A 17521-nucleotide genomic window follows, 5' to 3' on the forward strand; every position below is an offset into this window, starting at 1 on the left:
TGCTGAGGTCTCCCATCTTGATCAGCCCTGGCTGTGTGCTGTGGCTGTGCTGCTGGGCTTGGGAGCTGCCCCCAAGCAAGGCCAAGCTGTGCTGCCTGATCCTGGGCAGTGCTGAACCATATCTTGCAGGTCTGTGCTCTCCTCTGAGCCCTTTGCTTCTCTCTGTCAGGGGCTGAGTCCTCTCTCCATCATCCCTGCCCCTGTGTGCTGTGGAAGAGCAGAGTTTGCAGATCTGTCCCTTGGAGCAGCCCAACAGGTAAGAAACCCAGAGTGGGGAAACAGCAGGACCCCAGCCCCCAGGGCAGCTCCCAACCTCCTCCACCTCCTCCTGTCCAGCATATTTCACCTCTCCAGCAGCTCTGAGGCACATCAGGTGTTGTGGGAGTTGAGGAATGCTCCAGGCTGCTGTGGGTGAGTTGTGTGCAGGAGGTGATGTTTGGGGGATGGGATTTGGAGGGTGGTGGGAGAAGGTTGGAGGTGGTTTGGTCGTCCTTGGTCAGTGCTGCTGCCTCCATTGTCTGAGCCAGGGGAGATCGAAGGACAGGGCCTGGGCCAGGAACCACCCTGCCAATGCCACCAGGCTCGAGGAGAGTGGGACAAGACCACTTGTAAGTCCCAGGGTACCTCAGGGCACTGAACACAGGAACCTGGGGTCTCAGCACAGGTATTAGAGGTCTGTGCCCACACTGTGGCAGAAACTGAAGGTTTGAGGTCCCCTCTGCATTCTCTCCTCCAGCTGGGTGTTGGGAGTCAGGGACTGTCATGACCCAGGCAGGATCTGAGGGTTTGAGGTCCTGGGCTCAGGTGCTTCCATCTTCCCTATTGCAGAGCTGTGACCCCTTCCTGCCACAGTATGGCCTCACAGAAGGACCCAGACACGAGCTGGGAGGAGAAGCAGCACCCAGAGATCAAGTTGGAGAAGCCAATGTGCAGTCCCAAGGGAGAGGAGGTTGGGGAGGAAAAAGAGGAGAAGATGGAGGATGATGCTGAGAATGACAACTATGAAGAGGAGGATAATGATGATGATGAAGGCGACCAGGATGAGGGGGAGGAATGTATGGAGGAGGATGAAGCCAGAGCAGGTCCCTCAGTGTCACCCAAAGAGCTGAATGAGTGCCCTGAGTGTGGGCAGAGCTTCCCAGATAGCTCAGAGCTAGTGAAGCACCACTGCCAACAACCTGGCTCCCGGCCCTTCGTTTGTGGTGACTGTGGCAAGAGGTTCCGCTGCAACTCTGAGCTCACCCAGCACCGCCGCACCCACACTGGTGAGAAACCTTTCACCTGTGGTGACTGTGGACAGAGCTTCACCCAATCCAGCAATCTCACCCGGCACTGCCTCACCCACACTGGAGAGAAGCCCTTCTCTTGTGACAGCTGTGGCAAGCGGTTCAGGCAGATCTCTAATCTGAGGCGACACCACCTCACCCACAGCAGTGAGAACGCCTTCAGCTGCAGGGACTGCGGCAAGAGTTTCAAACACAGCTCCATTCTCACCATCCATCGCCGCATCCACACTGGAGAGCACCTGTTCCCCTGTGCTGAGTGTGGCAAGACCTTCACCACGAGTACTCTATACATCCGGCACCAACTCATCCATATGGTGAGAAGCCCTACAGCTGTACTGACTACGGCAAGAGCTTCACCAACAAGCGAGCTCTCACGGAGCACCATGGTGTGCACACTGGCGAGAAGTCGTTCAGCTGTGCTGCGTGCGGTCAGGCCTTCAGCCGTAGGGACACTCTCATTCGCCACCACCGCACCCACACCGGTGAGAAACCTTTCACCTGTGCTAACTGTGGGAAGAGCTTCAGCCAGAGGGGCACGCTCATTGATCACCGCCGCGCTCACACTGGTGAGAAGCGTTTCACTTGTGGTGATTGCGGTAAGAGCTTCAGCGAGAAGTGATCCCTCAACCATCACCGCTGCACCCACCACAGAGAGCAGCCTGCACTGGAAGGGGAGGCATAAATCCACCTAGAATCTGTTTGGTAATCGCGGCCCCTCTGAGAGGGCCTTTCCAGCACCAAAATCATCCCTTTTTCCTTTGCATTTCTCAGGGACTTGGGACACCAGCAGCAACAAACACCTCCTGCCCTTCTGAACACCAATTATTGCTAAAGAGAACAATTACAGTGCTGAGTCAGCACAGCTGGAGCACCCAGTGGAGCTGGGCAGGGCTTTGCCAGGGTCTGTCTGGTTCTTCCCCAATGCTTTGTGTCTCCCTGGGGTAAGAAATCCTCTGTCCATTGACCAATTGTCTCAATAAAACCCGAAAGTTACCCAAATCCTTTCTGTTTGCTTTTATTTCAGATATCCCTGCCTCAATGACTGAATTTTGGGGCCATTTGCTCCTAAGGGATGGGGTGGAGCTGTGTGCCCAGTTCAAGGAGGGGAAAATGAGGTTCTCAGAGGAGTCTTGAGGGGCATCTCAGAGGCATTCTTCAGGGGCTTTCAGGTGATCTTAGATGTTTGGGATTTGGATGGTCCTGGGACTGACTTTTGGGATCTTTGGAGGGTGTAGGAGGAAGCTCATGGAGATCTTTGGAAGAACTCAGAAAGCTTCTGTTGGCTTTCCACTCTGGGGCTGGAACAGGTTGAAGAGCTGAGAAGAGGTTAAGCTGCCTGTTCTCCCCCAAAAGAGAAGCGAGGAAAAAATAACACACACCTGAATAAAAAAAACCCTCTGGGTTTAGATAAGGACTTGAGATAAGCTCAAAAGAGTTGCATCCAAAGGAGATCCCATAATGCACACTGACCTGAGGCTGTTTGCAGAAAGAAGCACAGCAGTGAGCAGCAGCAGCCAGGAGTTCAACCCCTGCAGCCCTCCCCCTCAGCAAAGAGCCAGCACCTGAGAGCCAGAACCCAACAGCAGCAACCAGAACAGGAAGCCTCTCATGTTGCCATCTGAACTTCAAGCCCTGTAGTCCTTTGCTCCAGCCAGCACTGTCCCTGTGAAGGTGGCATGAGGCAGGATGGAGTAATGGCAGCAAATTTCCAGCTTAACCTTTGATATTGCCAAGCCCTCATTCTGTGCCACCTGCACCATGCCCAGCAGCAATCAGCAGCACACCTCAGGCACTGTCCATTCTCACTCCACAGGAGGTTGCTTTGCAGTACCCAGAGGGCTGCTCACTGCAGGTGCTCTGCAGCTCCACTCTGTTCCAGCACAGTCTGGATCAGTCCATGTCCAGTCCAAATGCTGCAAATGCTGGGGCTGTGTTTCCAGCTCTGGGGCAATTGAGTCCAGTGACTCCTTCCATGCCTCCAAGTGAAAGGAAATTGTGGCTTGCATCCCAGTACTCAGCTTCCAACACATCCAGATGTGGGGATCCTCCTGTCACACCAGAAACACAGATGGGTTCCACCCCTCGTGGTTTGATGGTGTCAGAGCACTTTGGGCACCTGTATCTACTAAAGCTTTATCCTCTCATGGGTTCAACTTGCCAGGCCATTGGTTCTGTGTGGTCCAACAAACCAATTTGTCTCTCCCCTCCATCTGGTTGGAGGCAGAGCCCCTCTAATTCTGACTAGGGTCACTTGCATCTTGTGAGGATGTTTTGGGATTCCCTTCAGGAGGACCAGAATAAGTTTCAGCTTCCCTGCTCTTCTTAGGCCATTTCCCACTGGAAACTGAGGCAGCATCTCTGGGGGGACAATTCCCTTGTAAGTCACAGACTCCTGCAGCCAGGACTAGACTGGATTTTGCTTTCCACTTCCTCACGTCCTCCCCATGGTCACACAAGTAAAGCAGAGGGTGTGCTGTGCTGTGTGCCTCCCAGATTCTCTCCCTTGGACAGGGGAGCAGCTGCTCCTCATGGCTGAAACACAGGACTACTGTACAGGTGGGGAATAAAAGCTTCTTCTGGAGCCAATGGAAATCCTGGGACAGTTCCTTCACAGCTGAAACACAGGCCTGGACAGAGGAGCAGAGATTTCCTTTGCCTTGCTGGGGCCTGCTGCTTGTTTCATCCACTGTTTGTCCTTGGCCATCTTCCAAAGCCAGAGATAAGAACCAAGTCAGCAGCCCAGGCTCTTTCTCTTGTTCCCATGGGAACCCTGATCCCTCCTGGTCCTTTGCAGGATCAGCTGCTTTCCTTGTAGGCTTCTTTTTCCCTACAGGAGTGTTGTAGATGTGCCCTCGGGAATGAGCAGCAAGGATATCAATGAATAGATGCATTGGTAGTCTATTGATATACAAACTATGCAGCAGGGGATTTAGTTTCTATTCACAGGCAGCAGTATTGGGTTGGTGGAACCACCTCTGCAGAACGTTTGTGCCTGGGCACTTCAGAGGAACCAAATGAGTTATAGAATTTAGAGTTGAAACTGATTGGAAGAGCAGTGGGGGAGGGGTTGGTCGGTGACCGGCAAACCCTCAACCCAGGACAGTTTCAGCTTTACCTGAACCCAAATTCTATAAAGCAAAGGTTTGGCTTCCTCACGAGCTGAGAACCTCATGAAATCTTTCCTTGGTGATGTGTTTAGAGTCCTGACAGCGCGGCACGGCTGTGCCCTCATGAGGAACTAGAGAACGGCACCGACCGCGTGGCTGTGCCGCGGGGTTGCTGCTTCTCCCAGAGCACAAAGGTCCTGGAGCCTCCCAGGGGAAGCTTCAGAGGCTTTTGCCGCTGGCTCCACGAAGCGCAGCACCTGGCAAAGGTTCCCCGCTCTGGGGGCTGTAGCGCTTCAGGACCGGTGGTGCACAGGGGCTGCCATGGTTTCCTCCCGTGGCGATGGCTCATGCGGCAGTTGACCCCACGCTCCACGGCACTGCCCCCAGCCGGGCAACAGTGGCAATGTGCAGCGAGGCCTTCTGGAGCTGCTTCAAGTCCCGGGCGAGGCGGACCGTAGCGGCACAGAGACGCACGCAGGCATAGGCATGGACACCAGCGTGGGGGGCACTTGTTTACCAAACAACTCCTATTTACCATTTGCCCCAAAGAATACTGCTCCAGTCAGCACCCACTGCTAACACAATAATTAACCAATCAGCTGATACTCTGCCAAATGAGCATAAGCACACGCTGTAAACAGGGTAAACAAACATGTAGCCTGGGCCTTGTTTGCCACAGGGGTGGAAACATGCCCAGGCAGATTGTTGACCTGGACTCCGTGCAGCCAAGGTGTCCCCCCCCAACTCCAGAAGGGAGGGAGGACAAAGGGGGTTTGAGTCACACACACAGAAGCATGTTCTGGTAATATTTGGGGCACAATCCTGGTCATAAGCACCATTCACTATGAGGGGCAGCTGATCCTGGCACAGGCTGCTTCTCTGACACAGGTGCCATGCTTGTGGCACTGTCTGTAGGTCCAGAGACCTTCTCTTGTCCCTGAGCCCTCTGCACAGAGATGAGAAGGGCTCGAGAGGCATGGGCCAGGCCCAAGCACATTGCAGTGATTTCTGTCTCTCAGGAACTCCCAGGCTGACAACAGACTTTCCCCAATCCTTTCCCCAGCTGGGGAGGATTTTGCACTTGCTCCGGGCTGAAATTCCGAAGCATCAGAGGTGACCACCAGCCTAAGAATTTGCCCCTTCCCTCTCCCACCCCCTGCCACTCCTCAGTATCCAGCATCTGGGCAGATCTCACTGTGCTTTCCTTGGGAGTGTCCTGTATTGCTCTGGATGAAACCAGAGCAAGCTGCCCAGCAGTGGACAGCACAGCTCTGAGCCATTGCCCTAATCTAACACTCAGCACCATCAGCAGCACAAACAGGACTGCAGCTCATCAGACCCCCCAAAGAAAATCCATCAACAAAGTGAACACACCACAGGAAAGAAAATTTCTTTCTAACTCTGTTGACAAGCCTCAAGCCTTAATTGAATCCTCTTCTCTTCTCCTCTCTTTTTGTTGCCTCAATCCTGCCAAAATCTGTCCTCATTAAGGCATTTGCTTTCCTGCCCCACGTTGGGCTCCAGAAAAGGAATGTACTGGGTACAGCTGAACCAGCAGCTTATGCTCTCTGCCTCCCCCAACACAGAACTGAGGGGAAAATAACACCACACTAAACCTCTTTGTGTTGATACAGAAACAAATGAGGGAAGAGTTTCCTGAGCAAATCAGATCATCAGAATACAAAAGTACAGTGACCTCAGCCTGTGTGCAGAAAAGGCACAGTGGAAAGCAGCAGCAAGCAGCAGCAATCAAGGCAAAAGCCCAAAGCAGGGAGCTGCTCCCCTATCCCTCCCTGTCCCACTGCCATCCCAGCAGAGCAGCCAACACCCAAAAAATCCCAGAACCCAGAAGCAGCAACTGGAACAGGGAGCCTCCAATGTTGCAATCTGAACTTCAAGCCCCATCATCCTTTGTTCCAGCCAGCACTTTCATTTCTGAGGCTGGCATGGCTGCAGCATGGTCTGGATAACAGCAGCAGAGTCAACTCAACCCATGACAATCAGGAGCCCCTCCAAGTGAATGGGAAAGGAGCCTCTCAGCTTCTGTGAACAACTTACACTGCTTTGAAGGCAGCTGGACTTGCCACATGGATGCATTAGCTGAGAGCCCAGAAGAGCCCAAGGGGGCAGTGGAAGGTGACTTCAGAAGGATCCTTGAAGATGAAGCTCAAACAGACTTCATGATTTGTAGCTGGAACCTTGGTATTTCCTACTGGGATCTCCTTGGGATTCAGAGCCCTGTGACAACTCACAAGGTTAGGGTTTGGGAGGGACCTCTGGAGATCTCTGAGTCCCCCTGCCAGAACAGTACCATAGAATCCAGTGCAGGTCTCACAGGAACACATCCAGACAGGGCTGGCAAGTCTCCAGAGAAGGAGACTCCACAACCTCTCTGGGCAGCCTGTTCCAGGGCTCTGTCACCCTTACAGTAAAGTTCTTCCTGCTGTTGAAGTGGAACTTCCTGTGCTGCAGTTTCCATCCATTGCTCCTTGTCCTATCCCAGGGAACAAGTGAACAGAGGCTGTCCCTGTCTCTTACTTCCTGACCCCCAGCCCTCAGATATTGATAGACATTGATCCTATGCCCACTCAGTCTTCTCCTCTCCAGATTAAACAGCCCCAGGCCTCTCAGCCTCTCCTCATCAGGCAGTGCTGCAGTCCCTTCAGCATCCTCACAGCCTCTGCAGCAGATCCCTGTCCCTCCTGAACTGGGGAGCCCAGAACTGGATGCAATATTCCAGGTGTGACCTCACCAGGGCAGAGTAGAGGGGGAGGAGAACCTCCATGGAAGTGCTGACCACACTCTTCCAAATGCACCACAGTATCCCATTGGCCTTCTTGGCCACCAGGGTGCATTGCTGTCCCATACAGAACTTGCTGTCCACCAGAACTCCCAGGCCCTCAATGGGGCTGCTCTCTAACTATTTCGTCCCTTGAGTGCTGTAGGGTTCACATTGCTCTGGACATTGCATGGTGCAGATCACCTCTAGTGAATCTGAGGCTCCCCAGAAATTGCCACTGGGTTCCTCTTAATCACATGGATCCTGTCCCAGCAGGCACTAGTGCAGGAGAAGGAACAGCAGACTGAAGAGAAGGAGAAAGGGAACTGAAAATCTCATCACCTGAATCTAGACAGAAAGCCCTTGGTAGCAAATGTCCATTCTGGATGGACACAGAACACAACACAGAGCTGATGAGAGCAACTGCTGGGGGTGCAGCAACTGCCCTGAGAGCCCTAAGAAAGGGCTGGAGGGGGGAGGGCATTCACTGGAATTCCAATACCTGATAATACCTCTTGGACATACTGAGAATCACAGAATTGTCAGGGTTGGAAGGGACCTCAAGGATCATCCAGCTCCAAGCCCCCTGCCATGGTCAGGGACACCTCACACCAGAGCAGGTTGCTCACAGCAATATCCAGCCTGGCCTTAAAATCCTCCAGGGATGAGACTTCCACCACCTCCCTGGGCAACCTGTGCCAGTGTCTCTCCAACCTCATGGGGAAGAATTTCTTCCTAACATCCAATCTGAATCTCCCCACTTCAAGTTTTGCTCCATTCCCCCCAGTCCTATCCCTACCCAACACTCGAGGAAGTCCCTCCCCAGTTTTCTTGTAGCCTCCTTCAGATACTGGAAGGCCACAAGAAGGACTCCTTGGAGCCTTCTCCTCTCCAGACTGAACAGCTCCAACTCTCTCAGTCTGTCCTCATAGCAGAGCAGCTCCAGCCGTTTGCTCACCCTGGTGGCCCTTCTCTGGAGACCTTCCAGCACCTCCAGATCCTTCTTGTAACAGATGCTCCAGAACTGGACACAGAGCTCCAGGTGTGGTCTCATCAGGATGGAGCAGGGGCTGAGAATCACTTCTCTGGCCCTGTTGGCCACGTTTCTCTTGATTCCTCCCAGGATGCAATTGGCTCTCTGGGCTGCAAGTGCACACTAGTGGCTCCTGTTGAGCTTGTGGATGAACACTTCCCTTAAGGATAATCCAGAACTAGAAGCACAGGATGGGGATGGAAGAGGCTCCTGATCCAAAGAAGAGACATTCCAAATGTGTCCAGAGATGCAACCTAACTGATTAGCAAACATTGACTGCCTGAAGCCAAGGCACCTCTGTGGGAAAAACACTCAGGCTGTGCATCCATCCAGGCTGTCACCATCCCATAATAAGGAACAAACACACAAGGTGGGCAGCACCAGGAGGAAAGGGAAAGTATTGGAGATGTGGCAGGCAAGGCAGGAAAAGATTACCCCTCAGCTGGTCAGGAATCTGTGCCCCTGGGGCAGTGCTCCCAAATACAACTGTGGCTGATCTGTGAGAGGCTCCAAGTTGGGTCCAAGGAGATGTGAAATGGCACAAATGAAACAATGCTGCAAAGGAAAGGGCCTCTGCTTGGCACAGCTTTGCCTGATGCTTTCTGCCTTGCTCAGGAGAAAGTGGAGCAGAATTGGCCATGGTGAAGATCTCTGCTCTCCCAGTCCTCTGGAATAGGACTGCAGGTGCAGGATCAGCTTCCCAGGGTGGAGTGAAACAGGTTGCAGAAATAGCTGCTCAGGAGGGAATGGCTCCAGGCATGGTCTTTTCCTCAGAAGGAGGAGTGGGCACAACACTGAACACAAGCTGCTGTGTTTCCATGGATCAGAGAGGAAGGACATCCATAGACATGGGTGAGAGATGGGAACAAAGCAGGATTGTGCAGGAAGGAGGAGCCAGCACAAGTTCTGCACCATGAGGGTAGTGGAACACTGGAACAGGTTGCCCAGGGAGGGGGTTGGGGTCCCATCCCTGGAGAGATTCAAGGTAAGGCTTGACAGGGCTCTGAGCAACCTGATCTAGTTGAGGATGTCCCTGGGAAGGTTGGACAAGGTAACCTTTGGAGGTCCCTTCCAGCCCAGCCCATTCTGTGATCAGTGAGATATGGGAACCAAGCAGATTCTGCATGAAGTGCAAAAGGAAGACACCACCTGGGGCTTCTCAGAGCTCTGGGCCTGGCTATGGTTGTGGATTCCTGCCTTGGGCTTCAGTCTCAAGAAGTTGGTTGGAGCAATAACCCTGAGCTTGTTCCCCTTTGTTTGCATGACTGTTATAGTGCAGGGCATGTGTGAGTGCTGGTCTGCTTGAGGGTGCAGAACAGGGGACAGCAAGGACCTCTCTGGGAAGAGCTGGGGCAAAGGTCACCTTCAAGAGCAGGCCCTAAGCCTCTGTATTCTCCTAAGCACCCATTTCAAGGACCAGGCCTAAGGCCTGTCTGCAGTTCATGGAGCAATACTGAGCAAGACTTTCCTGAGGTTCTTTTCCCTTCTTTCTGTTGCTTTTGGGAGACTCTTGAGTTTCTCATTCCATCAGCTGGGCAGGAGATGTTCTCCTCACCTTTCACTACATGTTTTGGAATCTCTTGGGTTTTTCACCAGACATTGGTTTGGTCACCAGCTGTGTTCAGACTTTTCCCTTCACCTTCTAATCACAAAAACACAGAATCAACCAGGTTGGAAAAGACTTCAGTGATCATGAAGTCCTACCTACCTCCCAAAACCCCCTGACATCTAAACCATGGCTCCAAGTGCCACATCCAAATTTGTTTTGAACACCTCCAGGGACAGTGACTCCACCACCTACCTGGGCAGCACATTCCAGTGGCCAGTTCCTCTTTCTGGGAAGAACTTTCTCCTCACCTTGCACCTAAACTTCCCCTGGTGCAGCAAAGTATTGAATATTAATAACAACCACAACAGGACTAAGGAGTCCTGTTCCCAGTACAGATGGTGCCCACTCCCAGGAAAGCTGCACCACTGGAAGCCCTCCAACCACTCATCTGTGTCTCCTCCCAGTACAACCTGTATCCCCTTTCCCACACCTTGACAGGCTGGGCACAATCCCAGTACAAACTGCCTGTTCCTTGGAGCTGGAGGTTCTGGTGTTTCCCAGCCCCAGCCAGAAAGGCATCACAGCATCTGTCAGGAGCTGTTCCAAATGCCCTGGGATGGAGAAAACCCTGCACATAAGGAAGAAGGCCAACTGCATCTGGCCCACCCACAGCACTGCTGTGGCCACATCTGGATGCTTGGTGTCCGGCTTTGGGAATGTCCAGACTGAAGGAATGGAGAGGAACTGCAGAGGCTGCAGAGGAGATCTTTCAGGATGGGAGCTGACATCTCTGTGGAGCGGCTGAGGGATCTGGGCTGCTTCAGCCTGCTGAATGGAGGCTCAGGGCACTGCCATAGCAGTGTACACATGGCTGAAGGGTGGTTTCAGAGAGGATGGAGCTCTCCTGGGGAGTGGGGAGAGACCAAAACCTCCACAAAGAGCATCTTGGAAGATTCAGAGTGGAGATGAGGCCAAAGAAATATCCCTCCAAGGGCAGAGCTGCTATGCATGAGGCCATCCAGAGGTGTCAGGAAAAGGCAGGGAGAGCACAGACAGCTTGGGGATGGAAATGGCAGGGAGAGAGATAGGTGGGAAAGAAAGATTGGTGTCAGCAGCCTGAAGGGATAGGGCTGTGGGCATGGGACAGTGGAGGAGAGGCTGCAGTAGGGATGGCCAAGGGCTCTGGCAAGGCTGAGAGGCCCAACAGGACCAAGGTCTTTGTCCCCTTGGCTCTGGCAGTTGCTTCTGCCACTAAGGCCTGTGAGGAGAAACTTTGCTTTGAGGCTTTCAGGCTCTTCTCTTCCAAGGGCAGTGGTCAGGGCTTGGCCTTTCTGCTTCTTAGACCAAAGGCAAGTTTTTCTCCCCTGCACTTTACCTTTGTCTCCCTGCAATCCTGGCCTCTAACAAGCTGCTCTAACGAGTCCCTGGGGAGCCTTTGTCAGTAACAAGCCTCAGTGAGGCCAATCAGTGCTTCAAGGTACTTTGGAGTTTTCTTCTGCCTTGGACTTCTTGAGAGGCTTCTTGGCAGTACCTTGGCAGAGTCTCCTGGCAGTACCTAAGGATGATGTAATCAGCCCCAAATACTCCATGGGGCTCATTAAATACTGCTGAACCTCTCATTATTGCCAAAGTTTCTGCAGCTAATTGGAGAGGTTTTTATTGCACAAAGCATCTGATAAAAAACTATTTTTAAAGGTACATTTCATTCCTCTTCAGCAGGAGTTGTCTCTTTGCAATCAAACCACAGCAAAACCTGAAAAGGTCCTACCTTGGCCACTGCTCAACCTCACTCCCCACTGCCCCCAGTAGAGCCCAGAGCCACAAGTGAGGGACAGGATCTGCCTTGCCAGGGGCTGGGGGTCAGGGCTTGGCCCTTTGGATCAATGAAACCCCTCCAGGTTTCCTGAGCAGCAGAGCCACCTTGAGCTGCTTGTCCTGACCTGTCAGCACTGCCTCAGTCCTCTGCTCTCACCACAACCTGGTGATGCTTCAGTGCCTCCAGTGATGCTTCCCTTGCATCCACTGTCTCCTTCTGTCCTAACCAGACCCTGGGGACCCTTTCCCAGTATGCTTCACTGGGACCCATTAAGAGTAGAAGAAACTTCAGAGTTTGACTCTTACTTTGACTTCTGCAGAGGTTTCATCAGCTTATTCTCAATCCCTGAGGGTTACAGGGCACCAAAAGCCACCAGAAGAGTCATTAAAACACCTTGGGCTGGTCATTTGCTGCCCTATTGGTTTGGACTCCTGGGCTGGAAGGAACTGCTGGCAAGCAGGTAGCACTTCAGGAGACAGCTCTGGCCAGGAGCAGAATAGCACAACAGGGCTGAGGACACTGCCAGAGGATCTCAGGGAGGTGAGGAAGGCAGAGAGAGCTTCAAGGTGGCCAGGACTGGGAGGGTGACTGAGAGCTCACTGGAGGAGAAGACACTGCAGTCACTGATACAGTGAGGCTGTGGGTGCAGGACACTGCAGCTGTAGCTCCTGCAGGCATCTCCATCTTGGCAGCTGATGCTCAGCTGAAGGCTCCTGGAGTGTGCACACAGAAGGAAGACCAAAGCCCTTCAGTTCCATCCTGTGAGCAGCAGTGAACAGAGCTGGGTAAGGAGAAGGCTTCACCCCCAGCCCCTCTTCCTTTCTCTCTTCCCTTCACTGTCTCTGCAGGCCTGCTCTCTGTTTCTCCCCCCCTCCATGGCTGTGGTGGTTTTAGGCTATGCCTTTAAAATTTAGTTACAGATTTTGAGCAGAAAAGCAGAAACAAAATAAATAGATCACTCTTGGGTGTGAAAAGGAAAAGAAAAGATTATTCTAAACAAATTCATTGGATACATATCTGGAATCAGAGGAGCTGTACCATAACAATTCTCTCTCTTCTCTTCTCTTCTGATCTCAGCTCTTTTACTTCGCTCTGGAGAGATCACCTGCTTTGGCTGGCCTTGGCTAAGTCTAACCCACTGCTTTTTTTCTCTCTCCACTCCTGCTTTCTCTCTTGGAAAAGGAGGGTAGAGGGTTGAGGCAGAGGAACAGCTTCTGACCCCAGTCTCTGACCAGGGGGGTTTCATGTCATTTGGTACCAGTCTAATATTGTCACTCCTGTATGTTCTGTACCTGTTCATTGCATTCCATTGTAGAGTGTAGCTCTTGCTTGTCAATACAGCTTCATTTGCTTCTAACTGAGCTGCTCTGGCAAACCTAATGCTGGGGGGAAATTTCAACCCACCACAATGGGACTCTTTTCCTCTGGAATTGGGCTGTTGGTCACTTTCTGTTCTGACTCCAGAGGAATCTTCATGGCAATTCTGGGTCCCTGCAGATGAAGCTGTGATGAACCATCATGGGTTGGTACTGATTGGAACTGAGCTGATCCATTTCTCATGCAGCTCAGGGAGGGAGGTTACGATGAGGCTGAGAGAAATGTGCCCTAACTTGTCACTGCCTTTCCCTCATTGGACAGGTCTCCATCTCCAGAGGCAGCAGATGGCCAACATCAGCTCCATCACCCACTTCCTCCTCCTGCCATTCTCAGGCACAAGGCAGCTGCAGCTCCTGCACTTCTGCCTCTTCCTGGCCATCTACCTGGCTGCCCTGCTGGGCAATGGCCTCATCATCACCACCATAGCCTGGGACCACCACCTCCACACCCCCATGTACTTCTTCCTCCTCAACCTTGCTGTGCTTGACCTGGGTGCCATCTCCACCACTGTTCCCAAGTCCATGGCCAATTCCCTGAGGGACTCCAGGGACATCTCCTATGCAGGATGTGCTTTGCAGGTCTTCTTTGTCATATTCCTAATTGATGCAGAGTATTTCCTCCTCACCATCATGTCCTACGATCGCTATGTTGCCATCTGCAGAGCCCTGCACTATGAGACCCTCCTGGGCAGCAGAGTTTGTCTCCACCTGGCAGCAGCTGCCTGGGCCTGTGGGGTCCTCTACGCTGTGCTGCACACAGCCAATACATTTTCCCTGCCCCTCTGCCAGGGCAATGCTCTGCACCAGTTCTTCTGTGAAATCCCCCAGATCCTCAAGCTCTCTTGCTCCACATCCTACCTCAGGGAACTTTGGCTTCTTGTGGTCACTGCCTCTTTGCCATTTGTCTGTTTTGTGTTCATTGTGGTGTCCTATGTGCAGATCTTCAGGGCAGTGCTGAGGATCCCCTCTCAGCAGGGACGCCACAAAACCTTTGCCACCTGCCTCCCTCACCTGGCTGTGGTCTCTCTGTTTATCAGCACTGGCTTCTTTGCCTACCTGAAGCCCTCCTCCATCTCTTCCCCATCCCTGGACCTGGTGGTTTCTGTTCTGTACTCAGTGGTGCCTCCAGCAGTGAACCCTCTCATCTACAGCCTGAGGAACCAGGACCTCAAGGCTGCCCTGAGCAAAGTGATCACTGGATGGTTTCAGAAGCAATAAACTCTTTGCCTTGTCCTGCAGAGCAGTTCTGATGTCACTCAGTGCAGGCCCAGCCTGGCTGCTCGAGTTCTGACTGCTGCTGGTGCTGTTCCCCTTGTGAGAATGTTGTTCCCACACAAATGTCTTTCTTCAGACCATTTTTGGTTCAGTGTTGTCCTGTCTGCTGTGACCTGGAGGCTGCAGACATGAGGAGCTGTGCTCCCTGTGTGTTGAATACAATAAATAACCTGGCAGGGAGTTGTTTCTCTGAGTTCCTTCCTCCAAGGCTTCTGTAGAGCTGCAGGGCAGTGCCTGTGTGCAGAAGTGGAAGGGCAGAGTCCCAGCACATCAGCAGTGCCAGGGGGCTCCAGAGCTTGGGCTGTTCTCAGCTGCTCTTTCTTCCCTTCCATCCTCTCCTGCTGAACCTGTGTGCTGGGGCAAGGCCTGAGTGCTCTGGCAGCTTGGGTACCTTGGGATCCTGACCCCCTTCCTGTAGAGAGTCAGCCCTTTAACCGCACCCAGTACACATGCAACCTCATCCCAGTAAAAATTGGACCATACTGACCTCTTCCTCGGCAATCTGGGTCCCATCCCATTCCAGAATGTGTGCCCTGGCTCCCTTCTGTAAGGAAAAATTCTCTTGATTTAGATGTTCCTGTTCACAATGAAGACAGAGGAGTTTAGTAAAGCTTTATTTGAATAAAGGGAGAGTCCACAGGACAATCCCTGGTGGGGTCTCTCAAGTTGCTGGGAGTCACAGCTCCCTTTTTATCCTGAATCCCTGGATGCAAATTTCCCTGTGCCTTTCCCCACTGGCTCAGGAGCTCAGGCTTTATACTCTTTCCCAAACCACCTACTGCATGGCCCCCCTCACATGCAACCCCCCCACTACATACATCTATGTTCATTTAAATTAGGTTCTTCATGACTCTGGGTGGAGAAGTTAACAGTTAGTAGTCTGTTAAACTTGTGCTCTGGTCTGAAAATTGAGGAGTTTAGTCTGTGTTCAGTGTCCTGTCAGCCTCTGACAGCCTCCCACTGATTCACCATGATGAGTAAGACAAGGGTGCCTTGCAGATGCTCCTTTGTTGTTTATGCACATAGATAAGGGGAACTGTCTGGTGCTCTCCTTCTTCTTCCTACCTTCTTCAGACAACTATTCCTTTGTAAAGACACTGATTACTTTTAATCCCATCATTTCCCTGTACCAGCTACATCTATTCCAGTACAAACTGCACACCTTCATGTCCTCTCAGTACGGTCTAGGCCCTGTCCCAGTCCAAACAAGGCCGCTTCAATCCCTCCAAGTAGAATAGAATAGAATAGAATAGAATAGAATAGAATAGAATAGAATAGAATAGAATAGAATAGAATAGAATAGAATAAACCAGGTTGGAAGAGACCTTCAAGATCATCACGTCCAACCTATCACCCAACACCACCCAATCAACTAACCCATGTAACCAAGCACCCTGTCAAGTCTTCTCCTGAACACCTCCAGTGACGGCGACTCCACCACCTCCCCAGGCAGCACATTCCAATGGGCAATCACTCTCTCTGTGTAAAACTTCCTCCTGACCTCCAGCCTGAACTTCCCCTGGCGCAGCCTGAGACTGTGTCCTCTTGTTCTGGTGCTGGCTGCCTGGGAGAAGAGACCAACCTCTGCCTGTTTAGAACCCCCCTTCAGGTAGTTGTAGAAAGCAATAAGGTCACCCCTGAGTCTCCTCCTCTCCAGGCTGAGCAACCCCAGCTCCCTCAGTCTCTCCTCATAGGGCTTGTGTTCCAAGCCCCTCACTAACTTCGTTGCCCTTCTCTGGACTCATTCCAGCAAGTCAGCATCCTTCCTAAACTGAGGGGCCCAGAACTGGACACAGTACTCGAGGTGTGGCCTAACCAGTGCAGTGTACAGGGGCAGAATGACCTCCCTGCTCCTGCTGGCCACACTGTTCCTGATGCAGGCCAGGATGCCATTGGCCCTCTTGGCTGCCTGAGCACACTGCAGGCTCATGTTCATCCTACCATCAACCAGCACCCCCAGGTCCCTTTGTGCCTGGCTGCTCTCCAGCCACTCTGACCCCAGCCTGTAGCACTGCATGGGGTTGTTGTGGCCAATGTGCAGAACCCAGCACTTGGATGTGTTCAGTCTCATGCCGTTGGATTCTGCCCATCTGTCCAGCCTGTCGAGGTTTCTCTGCAAAGCCTCTCTACCCTCTAGCAGATCAACTCCTGTCCCCAGCTTGGTGTCATCAGCAAATTTACTGATGATAGACTCAATGCCCTCATCCAGATCATCAATAAAGATGTTAAAGAGGATGGGGCTGAAGCCCCAAAACAGATAGCTTTCGAGAATGTGAAGCAATGGAAGGGAGCACAAACCACATAGAGTAATAAATCAGCTGAGGCCTGGGACACTGTGACTGATAAGTGATAAGGACTGACGAAGTAAGCATGATTCAGAACCAGAAAGGTCAAACTGACCCTAACAGCCTTGTCCATGATGAAGGCCACCGGAATGACCACCAAGAGGATCCTCAAAAGAGATGTCCCCGCCCACGCTCCGCCTACACCACGCCTCTTATGAATATGTATGCAAAGATATGATTATGTATGTGATCTGATGCAATACTACATCCAAAACTGTATAAAAGACATGCTTTTGTTACAGGAAAGGTAGAAATCCATTTAGTGATTTCTCCAACGCGTTGCTAATAAAATACCTCCTGTCTATCTGACTTAAACTGAGTCTCTTAGGCAGTTATTCTTGCCTTTTGGGGCAAAATTCGGCATCAGGGCCCAGCACTGATCCCTGGGGGACTCCACTACTGACTGGCCGCCAGCTGGATGTGGCACCATTCACCACCACTCTCTGGGTTTGGCCATCCAGCCAGTTCCTAACCCAGCTCAGAGTGCTGCTGTCCAAGCCATGGGCTGACAGCTTGGCCAGGAGTTTGCTATGGGGGACGGTGTCAAAGGCCTTGCTGAGGTCCAGGTAAACTACATCCACAGGCCTCCCCACATCCACCAGGCAGGTCACCTGATCATAGAAGGAGATCAGGTTGGTCAGGCAGGACCTGCCCTTCCTAAATCCATGTTGGCTGAGCCTGATCCCTTGGCCATCCTCTAAGTGCTGTGTACACATTAGTACACATTAGTACACATTAGGCCTTGTCCCAATACAAATTGGAAGCCCTTATCCCCTCTCAGTGCAGACTGGAGTCCATTCCCTTGCAACCCTTGGTCCCCTTCCCAGTCCCAGCTGCACCCATCCCAGCACAAACTGGATATGCTGATCCCAGTGCAGGTGTGGCCTGCTCCTAGTACAAATGAGATCCCATTGCTGTCTCCCAGTACAGTCTGAGTCCCACCCCAGTACAAAGT

The 17521-nt window shown here is 52.2% G+C and overlaps 2 protein-coding genes across 2 annotated transcripts in view; both read left to right on the plus strand.

The window, feature by feature from the left end:
- The first annotated feature begins 926 nt into the window (after positions 1-926).
- Positions 927-17521, plus strand: part of LOC137454319 (zinc finger protein 850-like) — a 103856-nt gene continuing 87261 nt past the window's right edge. The window contains 2 exon segments of the mRNA XM_068164370.1: positions 927-1586; positions 1589-1894. Of these exon segments, the coding sequence (XP_068020471.1) occupies positions 974-1586; positions 1589-1894 (919 nt within the window). The 5' untranslated portion in view covers positions 927-973.
- Positions 13232-14164, plus strand: LOC137454351 (olfactory receptor 14A16-like). Its single transcript, XM_068164400.1, has one exon. The coding sequence runs from the start codon at positions 13232-13234 to the stop codon at positions 14162-14164; it is 933 nt and encodes a 310-aa protein (XP_068020501.1).

This window comes from Melanerpes formicivorus, unplaced genomic scaffold (assembly GCF_026170545.1).
Source record: "Melanerpes formicivorus ecotype bairdi unplaced genomic scaffold, bMelFor1.0.p_v2 SCAF_80, whole genome shotgun sequence".
Taxonomy (NCBI): Eukaryota; Metazoa; Chordata; class Aves; order Piciformes; family Picidae; genus Melanerpes; species Melanerpes formicivorus.